This window comes from Falco rusticolus, chromosome 3, assembly GCF_015220075.1.
Source record: "Falco rusticolus isolate bFalRus1 chromosome 3, bFalRus1.pri, whole genome shotgun sequence".
Classification (NCBI taxonomy): Eukaryota; Metazoa; Chordata; class Aves; order Falconiformes; family Falconidae; genus Falco; species Falco rusticolus.
In genome coordinates this window covers 82,610,413-82,627,900 of record NC_051189.1, presented here as the reverse complement: position 1 = coordinate 82,627,900, position 17,488 = coordinate 82,610,413, and the positions used below count along the sequence as shown (strand labels likewise).

At 48.5% G+C, this 17,488-nt stretch overlaps 1 protein-coding gene across 1 annotated transcript; it reads left to right on the top strand.

Moving 5' to 3' along the window:
• Nucleotides 1–6,336: 6,336 nt before the first annotated feature.
• LOC119145103 (serine/threonine-protein kinase SBK2-like) lies at nucleotides 6,337–16,533 on the top strand. The gene is given in 5 exon segments (XM_037381201.1): nucleotides 6,337–6,530; nucleotides 6,532–6,558; nucleotides 14,243–14,432; nucleotides 15,185–15,387; nucleotides 15,656–16,533. Coding segments are annotated over 5 exon segments (1,110 nt in total). The 5' UTR covers nucleotides 6,337–6,410; the 3' UTR covers nucleotides 16,226–16,533.
• Nucleotides 16,534–17,488: the final 955 nt, after the last annotated feature.

The following is a 17,488-nucleotide window of genomic DNA, read 5'->3' as shown; positions in this document are numbered from 1 at the left end:
TCCCTCAGCTACCAAATAATTGTTTTCTAAAAGGCTGGCTTGCTGCCCACTCCTCTGGTACCATCCCACAGATAGAAGACTTCACAGGTGGTTCTTTAATAGAAATGACAAACAATCCAGGATGCCACTGTCAAGGGCTGGCATCAACTCCTTCTCTGGAAGCCCTCTGTCCTGTGACATCTCTGTTCCACCCACAAGGCAAACTCCCTCTCATCTTACCTCCTTGACCCACCTGAGAGCTGTCACCCTGGCAGGGAGAGACTGCAAAGGTGTCAAGACTCACCAGCTATTTAAACAGCAGGTATGGGGCTGCTCTGGGAGAAGTCATTGAAAAGCGGGGCCATGGAGCTTTTTGCCTTGTTAGCTTTGCCCAAGGGGTGCTGCAGCATACTTGTGCCACCACAGCATTTCATTAGCGGAATGAATGACAACAGCTGAACCAGATCAGAATAAAACACTGTTCAGTGCTATTATCCTGCCTGTGAGACCATCCAGTGGCAAATTCCATGTGGAAGATATAAGAGCAAGGAAGTATGTAATAAATCCACCAAATACTATCCTAGCTTCCAGCAGTCTGAGACAGATGTTGAATCTTTGTATTTAACCGTGCTTTTCCTCTGCAGCGTCTCCATCGACTTGTTATATGAAACCACACAAATGTTTACTACCCACACTCTTCTGAGGCAAGGTGTCCATGGCTGAAGGTGTGCTGCGTGAGGAAGCCTTGTGTTTGTTTTGGACCTGCCTTTAGTCCTTCTGTCTTTTGAAGAGACAGTGAGCAGTAGTTTATTTTCACCTTACTTATTCCCATTATAGTTTTATTATACCTATTTATTACAGCTATTACAGCTTCTCTTCTCTGTCACTTTTTCCTTGGAGAAGGCAGCACTGTTGCAGGCAGCTGGGAGCCCATGTCACTGGATGTCTTTCAGAGAAAATTGGACAAAACACTTTCCCAGAAATGACCGTGGCTGAAGCAGCCCTGGGACGGGCGCTGGGAAGCATAAATGGACCTCAAGGGGGGCCTCCTGGCACCATGATGCTGCAATGCCCCTGGCCAGTGCCAGAGCCCAGCTGACCTGGGTGTGCCCCAAATGTGCACCCACAAGTGTTCCTAGTCCTCTGGCCACCCAGACCTGTCAGAAAGCAGGCACTCGCTGCTGAAATCCCATGGGGGACACCTCCCTCCCTCCCAGTTTTGTGGACAGCCCCAGAAGAGTCCTATGCAGTACCTTGGCATGAGGTGAGACACTGACACTAGGGACAACGTCCCAGCAGCAGTGATCCCTAGGGGCTGGGTGGTGGAAGATGCTTTGCAGGGTGCTGGCCTACTGCCCTGTGAAGACGAAGCTGTAGACGTGAAGCAAGGTAGCACAGGAGGTATCAGCCTTCCTCAGGTACTGGGACCATCCTTTGCCTTTCAGCCCATTGCTAGAGGCAGACATGAAATTGCTGAAAAATTGAGAGGTTGACAGGAGCTATCACTTTGCCTTGCCCCAAGGGCACTGATAGGTCTTGATGGGCCTGACCAGCCTCACCTGGGCCCTCCACATGCAACTTTTGCCCATAGGACAGGAAGCCCCATTTTCAGCTCAGCTTTGGACTTCTACTACCTGCCTGAGCTGTATCATGGTCTGTCTACCCCTCTTTCATAGCTGTGTCTGGCCATGGATGCTGTTTGCACCCTGGCACATGGGCTGACTTCCTGGCTTGACCTCAGACCTGCCTGGCAGTCACCGGGCTGCGGCAGTCACCAGATACCACCTCTGGAACTGACCCTGACCTGCAAATCAACTTCTCAGTTGGAGCTTGGACCCCTTCATCACCACAAGCTCACCTTATGACGTGGACTCAGCTGAACCTGAGTCCATCCCTGGGAATGCGCTTTCACCTTGTGGGAAACTCTGGGATGAGCCTTGGCTGGAAAGCCCTTGTCCTGCCAGCCTTGTTATCTCCCTTGTCTCTGGCTCCTTGATGCATAGGAGCAGCTGGCCCCTCTCTCTACCCTGACAGAAGGACACTTTCCCAGCAAAACATGCTCTCCCACCAGTTCCCACTCCACAAGTCCAGCCTTTTTTCCTGCAAAGCCCCACTGCAGGGATCCCCTCCCCAGGATCTGCCTCCAGGCTGTCCAGAGCCCTGGCCAACTCAGCCTCCTGCGATGGCACCGTCTCACTGGGCGTGCTGCAAGCTGAGCTGCCACCCGCACAGGACAGTCCCTAGCCCTACCTGTGGAGACAAGCCATTGAGCTTCCGGAAGAAGGCTGATGTGCATCCTGGATACTGGATATTGTATCTTGTTTTAAGCCCTGCAGGACAGGCTGAGAGAGATCACAATGCAAAAGGTTAAAAATATAGCTATTGTGAGTCCCTGTCCTTGTGCTGGGGTGGAAGGTCACCGCACCAGCTTGCTCTGAGGCACTGGGATCAGTGCTCATGGATCTCCATGGATTAGCACCGCCTCTTGCAACCCACTCTGTACCCAACACACCCAACAGCAGCATGAAGAGAGCAGACTGAAAGTGGGACTGGGCAGGGTGTTTTGAAGCAGATATAATGGTCAGTGGATGACCAGAAGTTTCAGGTGTGAGGGGCTTTGACAAAGCTAGAGAGCATGGTTGGGAAGTACCTCTGGGGAGTGGGGCCTGGGACCAGCATGCGCATGTTGTGTTATCTGGCAAGCGAGGTGGGACATTGTACGGCATCATCAGGAAGGCGGCCAGCAGATTCCTCGGCGATGGCGTAGCTTTGAATGACCTCAGAGCACAAATGGTCTGCGCAGCTGGTGGACTCCTCTGAGCACCCTGCCTGTGCTGAAGAGAGGTCAGGGCCCCAGCTCTCTGTCCAGGAGGCAGCCCACACCCTGTAGCACCCTGCAGCACCCTGCAGATTGGCTTCCTAGCCTGCTCGCTGAGGGTGGAGGGGAGGAAAGTGCTGGCAACTCACAGAATTATTAATATAAGAAGTAGGAAGGCAATGGGGAAAGTCAAAGACATAGTCCCACCCCAGCATCAGGCCTAAAGCCGGTTCTGAAAAGGGCTGAGTGAAATGAGTACTGAAAATGAAAGAATTCTGAGTGCTCTAAAAAGCTGCCGTCAGTGGTGTTCTGGGTAAATGCTTATGGGCAGTTTGAATATACACAGACAAACTGATAGTTGCCATAGACTACAATATTAAATGAGCAGTGCCATTTTAGGTCCTAGTAAAGGAGCCTGATGCTCGCATTTCAGCATCTTTCTCTCACACATACCCCTGCTGATAAGCCTCCATACCACTGAAAAGTGTTCTTTTGGGTTCAAATAGCATCAGATCCTCCTAGATGCTGTTGGTGCCTCTGATAGTACAGAATGAAAACTAGAGTTAGGTGGGGTTTGGTAGCTCTGAAACAGGAGTACAGACCTTCTCACCCAGCTTACCTCCTGTGGAATTCACTAGTCATTAGCCACGGATATTGTGAAAAAGGGTTTACACTAAGGGCCACCACTTGAGAAACTGAGTGTCCTGTTAATGGTGCATTGGAATAGCTAAGCCAATTCTCTCAGTGGCTCTTTGGGTACTTGCTGGAGTCTGGTGGATTTCTCTTTGAAGGGGCAGTGTTCCAGTTGCAACCCTACATCTGGTACTGTGTGACTTTTGAGCACAAGCTAATAGGAAGCTGATCCTTTGGAGTTGTGTACGGTGTGTACTTGAAGAACTGCTGCTGTTCAGATGGGAGTGATATCGGCTGCTGTGTGTATGCCCAGGAAAAGGGATAAGGGAAGAGAAGGAGGGACTAAAGACATGTGGGAGAGTCCTTCTTGACTAGGTCCTTCACTGCAGCTGCTTTAGTCCAGCTGTTCCTCATACAGGTGTCACTGCTATGACTGTGTGACACTGGCTGCCACATCTGGCTCTTGGGAACATTCACATTCCATTGTTTTTCTGTGTGCTGCCTATTCTGAGTCAGGCATACAAGGGACAGGATATTTATTGTGCTAAACCAACAATAATTCAGAAGAGAAAAGGGATGCATTTTCACAAAGTATTTATTGTTAAGATATCATACGCCGTCCCCAATGCTTGCATGTGCCACAAAACATAAACATGCATCTGAAAGGCGTCTTTGCAGTGGACAATATTAGGCAAGCTGAACAGAAGTGCCATTAATGCCCACTTGTAATGTCTCTCCTTTTCCACTTTTCCTCTTCTGTTCACTTCCAACGGTTGCCTCCAGAGTTTGCCTGAAGGATGTGTAGAGATCCACAACTGACCTTATTGGAAGATTCTCTGTGGGTCTACCTATGGTGCTGAAGGCAAATTCTCCTGCATGGCTGATAGTGTATCCTCAAGTCCAAAGCCTGGAACTGACTTTCCAAAAGACAAAGGCAATCTTGATTACATCATATTTCCAGCTCTGCCAGTGCAGACTTTGACCAGTATCTTGACTGCCAGCAGGACAAAATGTGTGCAGCATGGGTGAGATAGGTGTAGGTGTTCAATTACAGAGGTCCTGAAATACATGAATGCTGACTTCATGAGTAGGACAGCAGGCCCTAGGACCTCCAACAGCTGCTCTGTGGCCAGTCCTCGGGGAGCAGAGAGCAGGGAGTCCTACACACACATGATACACACGCAGTACGTGACATTCTCCCTGTGTTGTGGGAATGCATGGCAAGCCCTGCAGATGTAGTGTTAGATGAACTGCAGGTAAGGTCCAAGACTGCAGCCAAAATGCTGCTTGTTGGTGCACTGCAGGTAAGGCTGTGAAAGAGGTAACTTCTCTGAGCCAAACCACTCGGCAGGTCCCACTCTTGGTAGAAAGGGAAAACATAGGGAATCTGTCTCAAAAAATAAGATGGAAAAAAATAGGAAGACTACAGTATTTTGTTCCTAGATCTGGAAGCAGGTTTGAGTTAGTGACTGGAGTGGAGGAGAGAGGGACTCGAGAGTCAGGGAACCTGGGCTACTTTCCCAGTGTTGCCTTGTATCTGTGGCTTCAAGCAAGTCCCAAGGGACACTGCTCAGTTCGACTTCTGACTTGTGTCTCCAGCACAGGCAACAGTCTCACCCATTCTGTCCCCCACCATTTATCCCAGTGCTGAATTCTTGCATATCGGCTAGGTTTCTTCTATACTCTCGCACCACCCCTAGCTGTAGTGTTCCTGCCTGTAAGGAGTTTGCACGTCGAAGGCTCCAGTCACTGCCGCATCCTTCAAGAATGGGTGTGAAGGGACAGTCTTGAACGGCACTAGACCTTTAGGTCATCAGCACCACAACTTCACTCTCCACCATTTACCCAGAAAACAGGGACAGCTGGGAGCCTGACTGTGCTGCTCCTCTTGCCTTCCAATTTGCACCATCTCTTAGTGGCAGCAGAGCAGTTTGCACAGGTCTGTGATGGCAGTCCAGTGCAACTCACCTGATTGTCTCTATGTGGGGCAGAGCACTGAGTCAGAAGCCTGTGAAGGTTCAGTCCTGTGCTGGAGACCCAGAGTACTTACGGTTGTGGGGGCTGCTCTGCTTTCTTCTGTTAGACTGTCTTCCACCTCCGTCCTCTCTCAGCGTTCCTCACCATACTGTGCCCCCAGAGGAAGCACAGAGGTTCGTCAGGGCAGCTTAAGCCTTTCCCTGCATGTCCCCAGCTCCAGGGAACAGGGAGGCCAGTGCTGTGACACTCCTATGCCACAGCTGCACACATCGCTGCTTCAGATACACAGATTGATCCATATCCTTGACAAAAACCCCCAGTGCTTCAGAGCCAAGATCTAGGGCTTGCATGGTGACCATGTTCCCGAGAGCTGATTTCCTCTCCATGCTCAAGTGGAAGGAAGAGGATTTTGGCACAGGACTGTAGTCCAGGTGGAGGTACTGAGAACAGGTGAAATGCCTGCAAATCATTGTAGTTACCATTAATAATTTCAGCTTCAGTGTAACACTCTGTAGTACTGGTGTGTGTGAGCCTGACCCACCAGGACCCACGAAGGGAGCTTGAACCAGCGATGGTTTGTGCCTCGTCTCCAATGCTTACTGACACAGGCAATTGTGACTGACGTGTCTTCGGCCCCTTTGGTAGCCAAGAGCAAGCTCTGGCAGCCCACGGCTGTTCTAAGCCCTGCCATCAGACACGTACTCTCACTTGGGACAGCCCCAGAGCAAGGACCATGCAGCAGCCTGGGGAGCTGCTTTGCTCCCTCAGCTGCAAGGGAAGCCCAAGCTGGAGGGAAGGGCTGAAAAGGGTGGGTCTGCCAAAGGGTCCCTGGGGCTTATGATGGTATGGCTAGAGCAGAAACAACCCCACCCCAGTCCCTGCCACACCTCCCCCTCCATAAACAGGGCAGATGGATAGCCCCTTTCTCCCCTGGTTCCCCCTCTTTTCTTCCCTCCCAGAGGTCACCTTCAGCGGGGAGGCAGCGTGCCCCAGGGCCAGAGCCATGGGGAAGGGGCGGAGCGTCACGCTTAGCCCCGTAATGCCTGGCAGCCCCTCCGGCTGCTCGGCGCAAGCTGAACCCAGCCCGGAGACTGCAGCGAGGGAAGCGAGGCAGCCCACGGCCGGCCGTCAGCGCTGCGCTGCTGGAGAAGGTGAGAGGCTTGGTACGGACTGGGAAGGCGAGTGGGAAGAGAAGTTACAGCCGTGGCAGGATGAATGAGACTGGACAGGCACGTAAAAGGGCACCCACCCCTCACAAATAGGTTTTGGAGACTCCGGTGTAGCACGCCGTCACAACGTGGAGTGCACCCGCTTTCCCACATCTGGTTGATGGTGAGCTCGTTAGGTGGCTCTGCCCCAAAAGGTTGCTTTGTGTCCGGTTGTGTCCGTTGGGATGGTGCCACAGTACCAGCTGGTTGGTTGGGAGGAGGGTGTGATGTGGCTTGTTCCAGTGAGATTGCTGCCGATTTCTGTCTGCGGAGGCTGCTGTGCGGAGATTGTGGCGTACTGCTTTTTGGGGAGAGGCTTTCTCTCTCTGGGGACCCTGCTAGGTGTTTCTGCCCAAGAAGAGCAATACGTAATACAGCTAAGGGGACAGTCATGCGGTTCTCCACGGTGAGATTAAACACTAGCCTGCTGACCAGTTTTAAGAAGCAGCTCATAAATGTACCAGCAATAAGGCCAGAAACAACCGCTGCGATAACATGTTCTGATCCCTTTTCTGCATTAAATGTGGTTTGCACTAGAGGACATTTTAAGGGGAAAAAAGTACCGCTCTTAATTTAAAAGTTCGAGAGATGGAAGGGTATTTTTCCATACTGTTTGATGAGGGTTTTTTAGGGGAAAATATCCCTCTTCACAAAATCTGCACCGCAACTGAGGTTGCCTCATTTCGGCTTCAGCTATTAGTTTTATTATAATGCTTTAACTTAATTGGGAGAGCCCTCTTCAGTGACATTCTAGTTCCCACAAAGGTACATACAGATGGTAGTCTCAATTCTTTGCTATCTGTTTGATAAGCTAAAAAGACTGCTCCCCTGGAAGTTTCCCCTGTAATTGTCAGCCCTGTTGCCTTGCTCATGGTTTTAATCTGGTCCTTTTTCCATCAGACTCTGGACACCAGGGCTAGCTTGCTGAACTGTGATCTCATCAATACCATAAAAAAGAAAGAAAACATCCAAGAACTAATTCTGTTGACCCATCAGCTGTCCTTCAGAAGAATTCAGGAAATTTACCCTAGAGAAACCAAGATTTCACATAAGTATATTTTTAACATTCCAAAAATATCATTAAAAAGTAGATAAAGAAGAATGCAAAGCAGAGCAAATGGAAGGAATGCACTTCTAATAAAAATATGAAATCCACTGGTGCATGATACTCTCAGTTCTAGCGCAAAAGTCGTTAGCAGGTGGCCAGCTCTTAAAAAATACAGCTTTCCTAACTCAGCTGATTTTCAGAGATTAAATTTCAGACTGTCTCAGGGCATCTGTGTATAGGAACCTCTGCAGAAACTAGAGTTCACTGTAAGAGGCATATCGCCTCAGAGCAGATCTGTTATTTTGTTATAATCTATCTTAGTCTATGTAAAACTGAATGGCTATATCTATTTTTTCATTTACAGTGAAGCTCATTTTCTTAATTTAGCATCTGGAAAATGCCATTTTGCCACTCACTGCTGATGTTTCCTGTGTCTGACACTTTTTGGGCATTCTCTTCAATACTCTTGCAGAACGAATGCAAAAGTGGAATCTGAAACATCAGTAACCCTTGTACTGTTATTCTCTTAGACTTGTTTCTGTATCTTTAAGTTGTGTATCTGTATCACTGTAGATATTTCTAGTGCAATTCTGTATCATCCTACATACTAAGGCTTGCCAAGGAAATGAGGCTGTACCAGATCTACATTTTTGAGTTCACACGGTGCCCATTTTATCTGCAAAGCAGCATGAAGAACTTAGAATTGTCTAATTAATAACACGTTAATTTTTATTCTGTCACTCAATACCAGAATAAACTCTTGACTTCTTTGGTTGTTTGAAAGGTGTTTGTATGTGTGTATGTGCATGTACTAGTTTGATCAAGCAATGCATTATCTACCCAAACCCATTTTGTGTCATTTGCAAACATTTTCTGGATGATTTCAGTGCTTTCCTCTAGATCTTCTAGATCATTGACAAAGGTAAAAAATTATAACAGAGTCAGGATTTAATAAAATGAATTGTGTAGAGTGAGGACACCAATAAAATACATTAATATCCACTGTATTTGGCTTATTTTAAAATCCAGTAAAAATGTGTGGCTTCTTGGTTTTGACCAATGCCAAGATGAATTTGTACAGGTAGCTTTCAGGGAATGATGAGTGGGTGGGATGTTTCTGGCAGGTGCTCTATGAACCAATACTGGGCTGAGCACTGCTCCAAAGTCCCACCAATGACTTAGAGGTCAATGGAAAGCCCCCACAGGTAGGGTCCTTACACAGCCCCTAGACAGAAATGAACACGGCACTTAGATAACAACAGAGACACCAAGTGATGTGAATTACTTGATACACCAAGTCTGTTTGAGCAAAATGTGCTTTATTAAACATGGTACAAAAGTATTCAGGTAGAAACGAAGCAGGCAGCACCCAAAAAGTGACTTAAAGAGGAAGTGGACTTTTTCCTGAAAAAAAACCCCAACAGTAATTTGGAAAAACTTTGGAGTCATAATGGATGTATAAGGTAGTGCAGCTTCTCAGTGTGACGTTCCTGCAAAAAGACATCTTGGGGCCACAGCATAAGGCAGAGGGTAATTCTAGCTGAATGCGTCACAGGAGGCGTTCCCTCAGGAGCAGCTGGTGTTTTAATGGGGGGTGTGTGGTGTGCGTGTGTGTGTGTGAAAAAATGGTGAGGCTTCAGAAAAGAGCCATAAGATAGATTTGAGAGCTGGAGAATAGGCCTTGATTTAAGAATTGGACAGAAGGTTGCTTGAAGGCATTTAACCAATAAGAAGACTGAGAAGTGTCTTGATCAGAGAGCATGGAGATGTTTATTCAAAATTCAAAATTTTGATGTTTATTCAAAATTCAAAATGTGACAACAATTTCTGGAAGCTTCCTACCTGTTTTTTAACTAACTGATGTGGTCACCCCAGAAGTAGAGTGTGCCAGATGGTTTGTGAAGCCTAAATAAAGCATCGGTTAAATACATAGTCTGAGTTTCAGGCTGTACCCTGCTAGTTTTACTCAATCTAGTTTAAAATACGTTCTCATAGGCTGTGGTCATACCTCTGACCACAGTGCATATAAACCCTGCAAGAGTCAGGAGAAATATAACAGGCACCAAAAAACTCTTCTCTGGCTGAGAAATTTTAGCAGCAGGTTAGGTAAATTCAGATTAGGATATCATATAAATATGTAACAGCAAGAATATTAACACTGGCTTTTATATATAGTTGACCAAAGTTTGTCTTTGGATCAAGCCTGCATGACTTTTTGTAAGAGGTGCCCTAAATGTTGGTTATTGAGTTAGGGTTAAAGCTCTGTAGAAGATCAGACAAGAAAATGGACCTACGTGCCATACGCTCAAGGCCATTTTTAATGGAGTGTCTTTGATATGAGGAGAGGCTGAGACAGCTGAAACTCTTCAGCTTGGAAAAGAGAAGGCTCAGAGGGAATCTTGTTGGTGTATATAAATACCTGATGAGAAGGAATGAAGAAAAGGGAGAAAAAATTTTCTCAGTAGTGCTCATTGACAGGGCAAGAGGCAATGTGCACAACTTAAAATGAAGGAATTCCATGTAAACAGAAGAAAACATTTTTTAAAAAAAAAAAAACCAAAAAGCTTTGGGGGTGGTCAAACAGCATGATAGGTTGCCCAGAGAGGTTGTGGAATGTCCATCTGTGGAGATATTGAAAATTCGACTGGACACCTTCCTAGATAACCTGCTACAGCTGCTGCTGCTTGAGCAGGAGAATTGGATTAGATGATCTCAAGAGCTCCCTTAAAGCCTAAAACCCTCTGTGATCCTGATGTCATAGCACCATCTCTGTTATACAGAGATTATACTGTCTTTGGCTCTTGACATGTATGAAGTGCTTTATTGGACCAAATATATTAATCATTTTGGTTGAAGAATAACATTTCCTAGAATAACATTTCCAGAATAACATTTCCTAGACTAAGATCTATATCTCTGTCGGCTGGCTCCTTCTCAACTCAGGAAGCTAGGAAGCATCTCCTGATAGTGGAAGGGGTGTGAATTTCTTGCTGCTGTAATCAGAGACTCTTTTGTGGAATTAGGGTTTTTCACATATTGACAGCCTGGAAACAGGACCCCTAGCAGGGATGAAGACAGTAAGGACAGTGGAGGAAAGAACAGTTTTGAAAAGGACCCTCCTTTCTATCTTCAGTACAGCACAGCCAAATGGTGAGTGCATCCTGGCCAGGCCTGGTGGCCTCCTCCCCTGTGCTTGTCATTCTGCAAAGGGCAAATGGCACTCTAGAAGGTAACAGAGACAGGTGCAGAGCACGCAGGCACACTCTACTCAGTAGTGACCTAAATCTGGCTCTCACTGAGCTTCCTAGCTAATGGCAGTGGTATCTCAGGGAAAGACCTGACACCTTTGGCTATTCCTTGAGGTATGGACTGCATCCTGTAATCAATTTACTCAAGGGCAGCAAGAGCCAAAGCCTGCAAACTGTTCTGGAGTGACCACAGCTGGGGCTTCATTCATATGAAGCCCTGATCAGACCCACAGGATTGTTACTGTTCCTCAAGATGCTCTACTCATATCCTCCGGTTGCTCTGTTTTTCCAGGCTATTTCACTTTGATGTTCTACTCTGTACCCAGACAATCTGCCCTCCCATGCCAATGGGGCCATGTATGGAATTAAGGATCCTTGCAACCTGTATTGCAGCTCACTTGAAATATGGAGTGGAAAGACACAAGAGCTTTTTGGAATGTTTTTTACTGCAAAACCTTATGGACTGAAGTGTATTGACTCCCAAAGCTGGAGTGAAAACCAAGAATACACAGAGAAGCACATTGTCCCATTCACAAAAGCAAGTTTTCACACAGTAAATAGGAAAGAATGAATTAATCATATAAAAAACAGAGTAGATGAATCATATAATAAATAATTCAATACAAATAAAAACCAGATTAATGAATAGATATTGAAAATTATATAATTATTGAATAATACACTAAGTGGATGCAGTGAAAAGATTCTAACTTTGGGTTAGATAGCACTGATAGTTGGCTAGGCTACAAGGGAAGAAATTTTATCTAACTGAAGTTTGAGAAATTAAGTTATGTGAGAAGATCATGAACTATTTGCTGACAAGAACTTGTATATGACCATGAATTTGATATAGGAGGAACACTGTCTTACAGAAAAGATCTTCTGATATTTTTTTCACAAATATAAATCTAATGTGTTCTGCACAAGACAAGCAGACGTCTCCCCTGTTGTTCCACTCCCCATTTAGTGCGGCTTTACCCTATCTAATATCAAAGAGAGGTCTATGCCTTTCAAAGTTCTATTACATTTTAAGTTTTTTCACTATGTTCCTAGCTAGGACTCTTTAAAAAGCTTTTTCAACTGTTTGTTTTAACATTTCAATGTGGCAACACCATCTTGGAAATGTTAGTGGCCGTGTGGGTCCATTTGTGGGTTCTGCGATGCCCTTGCTGTGTGGAATTTCACAAGCTGTGCTGGCTGGGCAGCAAACAGGAGGACATCAAAGCAAATTCTCTAAAATACTTTTCAGACTGTCTTCCCCTGCAAATTTCTCCCCAGCCTTCCATTCATACCCTCCCATGCATGCATTTGTTCATTGTTGAACTCCCTGTGGACTGTACTAACTGTGGCTGCTGTTGGCTCTCACATCAAGACAAAGCCTTTGCAGAAAAATGGAGCCAATTACTTTGTGCTTCTGAATTGGATAAGATTTAGCAGTGCTGTCTAGGCAAGAAGGGAAGGGAAAAGAAGGGGAACTGTCCCACAAATAGTCCCTGTCTCCTATACAATTCCAGCCTTTTTGTAGGTTGCTAGCAGCAGTGGGGGCTGGGACCTGAAGGAACTGTAATAAGCTCTGTCACAGATAGAGTAATATAAAAACTAAGGGAAAAGACTTAATTCTTTCTGTTCCCACTCATATTCCCAGGATGCCATATTCCTTTTGAGCAATGTGAGGTCCTGTTTCCTCCCCAGAAAGGCATCATGTGATATGCCTTTATCATGGAATATTTGATGGGAAGAGATCCTGAGTTTGTAGGTGCAGATATGAGCCACTGGGTTTACATCAGAGCTCTGGCTCACTGCACAGTGTGTAAGACTCATCTGAAAATGCTGCAGCACTCAGGCTCTTGGGCTGCATGCTGGGGTGCCTTAGGCAAAGTGCTACCAGCGGGTCGCGGGAGGTGATCCTTCCTCTATTCAGTGTTAGTGAGGCTACATCTGGAGTAGCAGGTCCAATTCTGGCCTCCTCAGCAGAATGATATGGACATACTGGAACACATCCAGTCTGTGAAGATGATTAAGATATTGGATCATCTCTCATACGAGGAGAGGCTAAGAGAGTTAGGACTTGTTTAGCCTCAAGAGGAGAAGGCTCAAGGGAATCATATTATTGATGTGTGTAAATACCTGTAAAAAAGACACAGACAGAGTTTTCTTAGTGATACAGAATGACAGGACAAGAGGCAGTGGGCCTGAAACACAGAATTTCTATTTAAGCGTAAGAAAAAGTTTTTTTTTCCATAATGGTGACCAGACATGAAGAAGTTACCCAGAGCAGTTGTGGAGTTTCCATTCCAGGAGATATTCAAAACCAGTCTGGACACAGTCATGAGCAACCTGCTTTAGTTAACCTTCCTCTGAGCAGGAGGTTGCACTAGGTGATCTCCAGAGGTATCTTCTGACCTTGACCATCCTGTGACTCTGGTTCTGTGACCTTGCTCCAAAGCCAGGATGGGTTCCCAGGCCTGGAGTGCCTGTGTTCAGAGCATAGGGAAATAGTCATGGGGAGAGTGCTGCCACAGGTGCCTTAAAATGCTGCCTTGTAGCTGGCTGAGGGGACTGAAAAAGCATTTCTCTGAAATGGGTCAGAAGCAGCTGGCTGTAGCTCAAAATGCCATTGAAGTCCAAGCTTCCTTCCTGCCTAAGTTCCTTGGCTGCACAGATAAGTGACTTTGGGTCAGAAATGTCAGCAGATGTGTCATCAGTCAGAGGTACTGAGCAACCTTCGACTTGCTCAGAGCACACTGGCTCTGACTAGCAGTCCCTTTTCTATAATGGGCTAGCTGTGCCTCTGCCTGAGGGGCAACTGCCTCAAGGACTTTCTTCAATGAGCAGTAGGGGTGGGTTTCTGAGTAGAGAGACACGGTCTTGCTGCAATAGGCTAAGGAGAGCAAGAGGACTGGGTCATGCTTGATAATCTGGGACCCTGCTAATGTTTTGCTTGTTGCCTAACACTTTGAAGACTAGAGTAAGAGGAGGCCTGGAAGGCCAAGCTTTAGTATAGCTGGCACAGAAAGGTGATCCAGGTCTTTGAAATTAGAGGCTCCAGGGATTTCAATTACAAGAGTAAAGCACCTGCCTGGAGGCCAGGAAGGATTAGAGGACTGAAGGAGGTCTTCTTCAATAAAGGGACCTTTTATATGATGAGGGTCTTTGCCCAGAGGTGTACTGTATAAAAGCACAAGCTCAACTCTAGCACAGCTACAAGAGTGCTCAGTCTCCAAGTGGCAGAAATATCCCCTGCCATGGCAGGATTTACATGGCGTGTCCAGTCTGGTTTTTTTCTGTGCATGTTGTGATGTTCCTGACTTGGGCTGTGGTGTTTCTGCAGCGCTCATCAATGGCCAAGAGCTCAGCTGTGGCAGCGGCAGGGACAGCAGCACCAACAGTGCTAGATGAGCTTCTGGAGATCACAGCTCAGAGCCTGGTGCGCACCGAGGTGGCCGAACACTATGAGGTTATCAAGGAGCTGGGCAGGGGCAAGTATGGCCACGTGATGCTAGTGACCCACAGGCAGAGAGGTAAGGAACCGACTGCGCCCGATGAGCTACTGTGCCTTGCCTCCTCTCTGCTGACCAGGGCGCTGGGTGGGCTGGTGGCTCCTTGCGGCCAGGCACCAGGTACAATGGGGGGTCCCCAGGGAGACCGGTGGGGTAGAGACCTCCCCAGCCAGGGATCATCCCATTGCACCCGGCCAAGGAGAAGGTGATGCCAGGGGGCAGCCCAGAACATCAGGCAAGGTTACAGTGAAGCAGCAGGTCCAAGGTCAAGCTGGGATGTCAATCCACAAGTCAGGATCAATAGGGTTCATGGCTAGGCACCACTGTGGGTGTGATACAGCTGGAAACCAGCAGTCCCACCACACAGCTCAGGCAGAGTGTGAAGCCCCAAGCCTGAACTTCAATGGTGCCCTAAGGCCCATGGAGAGAATGTGTGAGTGGGGGTCCTAGGTGGGGTTTGCCAGGCTGTTAAGGCCTGTGAGTGCCCAGAGGCCCTGACACTACGCTTCCTCATCCCAGACTGATGGCCCATGTAGCCTGAAGTTCCCTTGCTCTGCCCGGTGCTCCTGTGCATGCCCTGACTGGCTCAAAACTCACACTGGCAATGCCTGCTCCCAGATCTGGTGTCCACAGGATATAACCACAGAAAGCTTCATCCCAGAGACTTCCCTGTGGCTGTGAGTGTTGAGACCCATGGCTACTCAGTGCCTTCTCTGTCTGGCCTTGGGGTAAGTGACTTTCAGGGATGTCTAACCCACTCTCCCCATCCCCAGGGACTCCTATGGCTCTCAAGCTGCTACCCAAAGCCAGTACCAAGCTGCACACCTTCCTGTACGAGTATTGCGTGGCGCTTTCCCTTGCCACTCACCCTGCCATCATCGGCATGTTTGGAATTGCCATTGAGTCCAGCCAATACTATGGCTTCCTCTATGAACCAGCACTGCACAAAGACCTCATTTCTATCATCAAACCCCGGGTAAGTGAGCGCTGCTACAAGGCCATGGGAACTGGGACTGTCCTCCTGTCTGCCTGTCCCTGTGTAGTCTGCCTGGGTCGGAGGGAGGGCGATAAAGGCAGTGGGCTGTGGGTCTCTCTGGGGTCTATAGTGTTGAAGCAGCTTCAGGCTTGCAAGACCAGAAATGCAAAAGTGTCCCCCAGTGTAGAGCACGCAGGTGACAGCGCAGCTGGCAGGGCTGCCAAGGTGCCCCACGTGTGCCATACCGCCTGCCTCTCTCCCTGTGCAGGACGGTATCCCCGAGCCAGCCGCGAAGCAGTGTGCCAAGCAGCTTGTGAGCGCGCTGGAGTTCATCCACAGCCGAGGGCTCGTGTATCGTGATGTCAAGCCTGAGAACGTGCTGCTTTTTGATCCCGAGTGCCGGCGCATCAAGCTGACTGACTTCGGGCTTACACGGCCTAAGGGTACCAAGCTCAAGCTGGTGGCAGGGGTAATCCCCTACACCGCCCCCGAGCTGAGCAACACCACTGATGCCCAGGGGGTGCCCATTGACACCAGCTTGGATGCCTGGGCCTTCGGCGTGCTGCTTTTCTGCCTGCTGACAGGCTACTTCCCCTGGGAGCAGAGCCTGCCAGATGACCCCTTCTTTGAGGACTTCATGCTGTGGCAGGAGACAGGCCTGGAGGAGGACCTGCCCCGCCACTGGAAACGCCTGACGGCTGAGGCTGCCCTGATGCTGCGGAGCCTGCTGGCCCTGGATCCCACCAAGCGTGGCCCTGTCAGTGGGGCGCTGCGCTATGTGGATTGCCCTTGGAGGCTGGAGGATGGGCACAGCGAGGAGGCTGTGGTGAAGCCCTAGAGCCTGCTCCCCATGGGAGGAGGGAAGGCATGCCTCACCTGGCAAGGGGCTGTGGGGTCTGGGGCATTACAATGGCCCGGGCGTGAGAGGCCATGATGACCCAGAGAGCAACTTTTCTGCAGTACTCTCCCTGCTGTCATGGAGCCAGGCTCCTTCCCCCCCTGATGGTCCTAACCCCATGGCTGCCCAGTGCAACTTCCTCGTGTTTCCTTGGGGCTCGAAAACATCTCCTTCCTCTTGGAAATATCTATCTGCATGTGAGGCACCTCTCGCTTCCTGACAACAGGGACTCCAGGGCATTTTCTAGGGGCTGCAGCACCTGCCTTGTCTCAAAATAGAGCAAAACATGTACTATTGTGTTTCTGTATGTGGCTCTTTTTCCCTCATAACAAAAGGCCTGTGGGGCCCCACTTGCTGTGGGGGAGCAGGGGCACGACAGAACCTGCGCAAGGCAGGGGCCACCCCTGGATGCTGCCTGGGCCTCCATCAGGATCCTTGAAGGGTGGCTTCAGGATGGTGGGTTAGAAGTGCTGGGGACCCCCCAGCATATGACTGCAGATGGTAGCTGGGGACTGATGATGGTGTTGAGAAGGTGGTGGGAGCCATGGAGGTGGAGTGCTGGAGAAAGCCGCTGGGAATCACACATTGTAACCTACCCACTGCCATAGGTTTCTTCCCATTTCCTTGTGTTCAGAACCAGCTAACAGACAGGCTCTTGTGCACAGAGGTTGTTAGCAGCAGGAGTCTTAGTGTTAGTTTGCACAAAAATTCCCCTCTAATTCCTGCCACTTAGGAGAATGGCCTTCTGCAAACACTGAGAGCCCTGGTAAAGCACAGTTCACCCCTCTGCCTCCCTGAGTGGCTTAGGTGCAAGTGGAAAAGTGAGCTCACTCTCATGAACATCCACATGTATGATTGAGCTAAGAAGACAGTAGCACTGTGAGGGTGGTTGGCCTGGGCATCACCGGGAAAGGCTAACAGAGGAGCTGTAACCACAGGTTACATAAATTTATCTGTATGAATAACCCCATCAAAATTGCCTTAGTGATACCTCCTAGCAGTCCTACACCATTGCCTTGCTCTCACTCCTCATCCTCCTCCAGACTGACTGCTCTCTCCTCGTAGAGCCAGCCCCTCTGTACAAGCCTCCACTACCACTTCTTCCTTGCTCCTATTCTCCTGAATCCTCCAGTCCCAAGAAACCATTTCCAAGACTATCCAATGCCAGCCCAAGCACATCTCCTCCCTTATACTGCCTTCAGG